This window comes from Phoxinus phoxinus (genome assembly GCF_949152265.1).
Source record: "Phoxinus phoxinus genome assembly, chromosome: 3".
NCBI classification, from domain to species: domain Eukaryota; kingdom Metazoa; phylum Chordata; class Actinopteri; order Cypriniformes; family Leuciscidae; genus Phoxinus; species Phoxinus phoxinus.
This window is the reverse complement of record NC_136878.1, coordinates 47,556,028-47,558,527: the sequence shown is the minus strand read 5'-3', so window position 1 is coordinate 47,558,527 and position 2,500 is coordinate 47,556,028. Positions and strand designations below refer to the sequence as shown.

General features: G+C 36.5%; 1 protein-coding gene across 2 annotated transcripts in view; it reads left to right on the top strand.

Moving 5' to 3' along the window:
* The window catches only part of dqx1 (DEAQ box RNA-dependent ATPase 1), a 24,350-nt gene that overhangs the window by 10,270 nt on the left and 11,580 nt on the right, over positions 1 to 2,500 (top strand). For both annotated transcript variants that reach the window (XM_079608701.1, XM_079608702.1), the window contains one exon: positions 1 to 10. This exon is cut by the window's left edge and continues 372 nt beyond it. In XM_079608701.1, the coding sequence (XP_079464827.1) occupies positions 1 to 10 (10 nt within the window). The remainder of the gene's footprint in view (positions 11 to 2,500) is intronic.

The window sequence follows — 2,500 nt, the reverse complement described above, 5'->3', positions numbered from 1 at the left end:
CAGCGTTCAGGTGTGTGTGTGTGTTTATTTAACCAGGAAGGTCCCGTTTCCAGTCCAAATATCTAAACATTCTTAAATCAAGAGGCATTTACTAGATGAGGAAAATACCGTAAGATATTATGTCTTGTTTTCTGGGGAAATAAATCAAAATTAAGTGAGTTTTTGCATTAAACAAGCAAAATGATCTGCTGATGGGGAAAGAAAAATAATCTTGTTTCTGTTTAAATTAACATTATTTTAATCAGATAATTTAAGATAATTTTGCTTTTTTTAAGGCGAGACACTACAGGTGAATGGGTACAATTTTAAAATATTAGATATCACCATGAAGCTTCCTCAGTTGATTACTTACACAAGTTCATAAAAAAAAATGTATTACAAGTTTTTGAAATTTGTATGTTTAATTATGCAAATGAGGCATTATCTAATTAAATATGCACAATTTTGCATATATTTTCGGTAGATAGATCTGAACATATGATAAAGCCAGGTGCAAAATTATTTTTTCATTTTGATTACACACAAGATGAAAGATGTTCAGAGGGATTTCAGGATATATGCTTTCATGACCTAGGAAATCTAAATATACTGTCCATAGCCTTAAAAAATAGATTTTCGCCATACTTTTTTTATTAAAATGTGACATAAATCAGGCCAGGAATGATTTATTAACAAATCCCTCTGAACATATCTTCAGAATACTGCTAAGTGTGTAACTGGAGAGTTTGGTGTACATCGGCTGAGATGTGTCACTGGAGAATGAAAAAAACTAATTTAGAGAAAAAGGCATTTAAAGATTTGTAATGTAAAAATTCATACTTTTTTAGTGGAAACAACTATTTACTGACACAATATCTCATCACATCATCAGCAACAACAATACAAACCACGTAATCACATCAAAACTTATAAACACAGCATTTATGGCCTTCAACTGAGCAGAAAAACAGTCAAACACACACATCTGAGTGTCAGAGTGCGTCACGTGATGCATCTGAACCAATCACGGCGTCAGACATTTACATCAGCCAATGAGATTTCGCTTTTAGAGTTAAATGCCCATTGTACTTTCACGATTGGTTGCTGATTAAAAGGAAATGACCATATTTGGACCGACAGCATTGTACAGCAGAGAGAGAGAGCTTCACAGACGTGTGTGAGATTAAAGGAAGAACACAGAGATCGCGAATCATGATGATTTATAACAGCAACTTTTGTTGAATTTCAGAGAAATCTACAGACGCAAATAGACAGTTAGTAAAATAAAGACTAAATGTGTATTTTGGACTTTTTTTCACCACACGTCTGAAAGATGTTATTGAAGACAAATAGCCCAAAATCTCAAAATTGACCAGTGAAAAAAACCCCGATGTTTTTGCCTGCCGTGTCTCGCCTTAAACAAAAACTAATTTATTTACTCACTAATTTATTTCCAGAGAAAACAAGAACTAAATATCATATGGTATTTTCCTCATCTAGTAAATGCATCTTATGAATGTTTAGATATTTGGGCTGTAAACGAGACAGAAACACTGAGTAAGAACCGCATGTTTGCAGCGCTCCACTGATCTCCTCATTTAAGTCACACACACACATGGACTCCTTTGGTCAACAGTGTCGCGCCCTTGAGCAAACACTCGCCTGCATCCGTCCCGCTGGAGCTTCTGATGTCTCTGAGCTGATGTAAAGAATGCATTTGTATTATAGATTTGCTGTTGAAACGTTAACGTCTACTCTTGCCTGCGCTATTCACCAGGTCAGCTGAGCAAACTAACATATACTACTCAAACTATTGACCCTTCGCAGGGAGCTTGATTGACAGGTGGTCTGACCAATCATACTTCACCATCCTCCATTTTGTTGGACAAAGCCGTCAGGAGAGTTATTAACATGGAGGATTTGAGCTTGAGAAGCGGAGTGTACTGACGTCTCTCCGCGGTTAAAACAACATTCCTTCTGATGTTCATTCATGTTTATTTGATGCTATAAATAAACTAGAAGGAAGAGATGATCGGTTCACGAGCGGCTTTAACTGAGCGATCTGACACACACAGTAAAGAGACTCAAAACACTATTTATTGTTTACATTTCTTTTAAAAAATGAACAAATTTGAAAGGTGAGACTTTGTTTAATATGTTTAACATCTTGAACATCTAGAACATGTGTGTGTGAGAGCGGCGTAGCTTGTCGGACATAGCGACAGTAACTAAGGGGGCGGGTCTTTGCGAACGGTCAATTACAGAAGATGTTTGCTATCAAATCCTCAAATTTGAGGTCGAGTTAACAGGTTTAAGTCCCCGTGGTGTAAATCCAGCTTTTAATGTAGTTTATGTGTGTATGTGGAGTTATTAATCTGCTTTAACACACACCATGTGTAAGTTCATAAGTGGACAGCATTGCTGAGTATTTTCTGCTTAAAACTGCAGTGAACCAAAGACAGTCTCAAAACACACGGTTTGAAATCGCTGGTGTTTCTGACGTCACACACTACCTTGACCA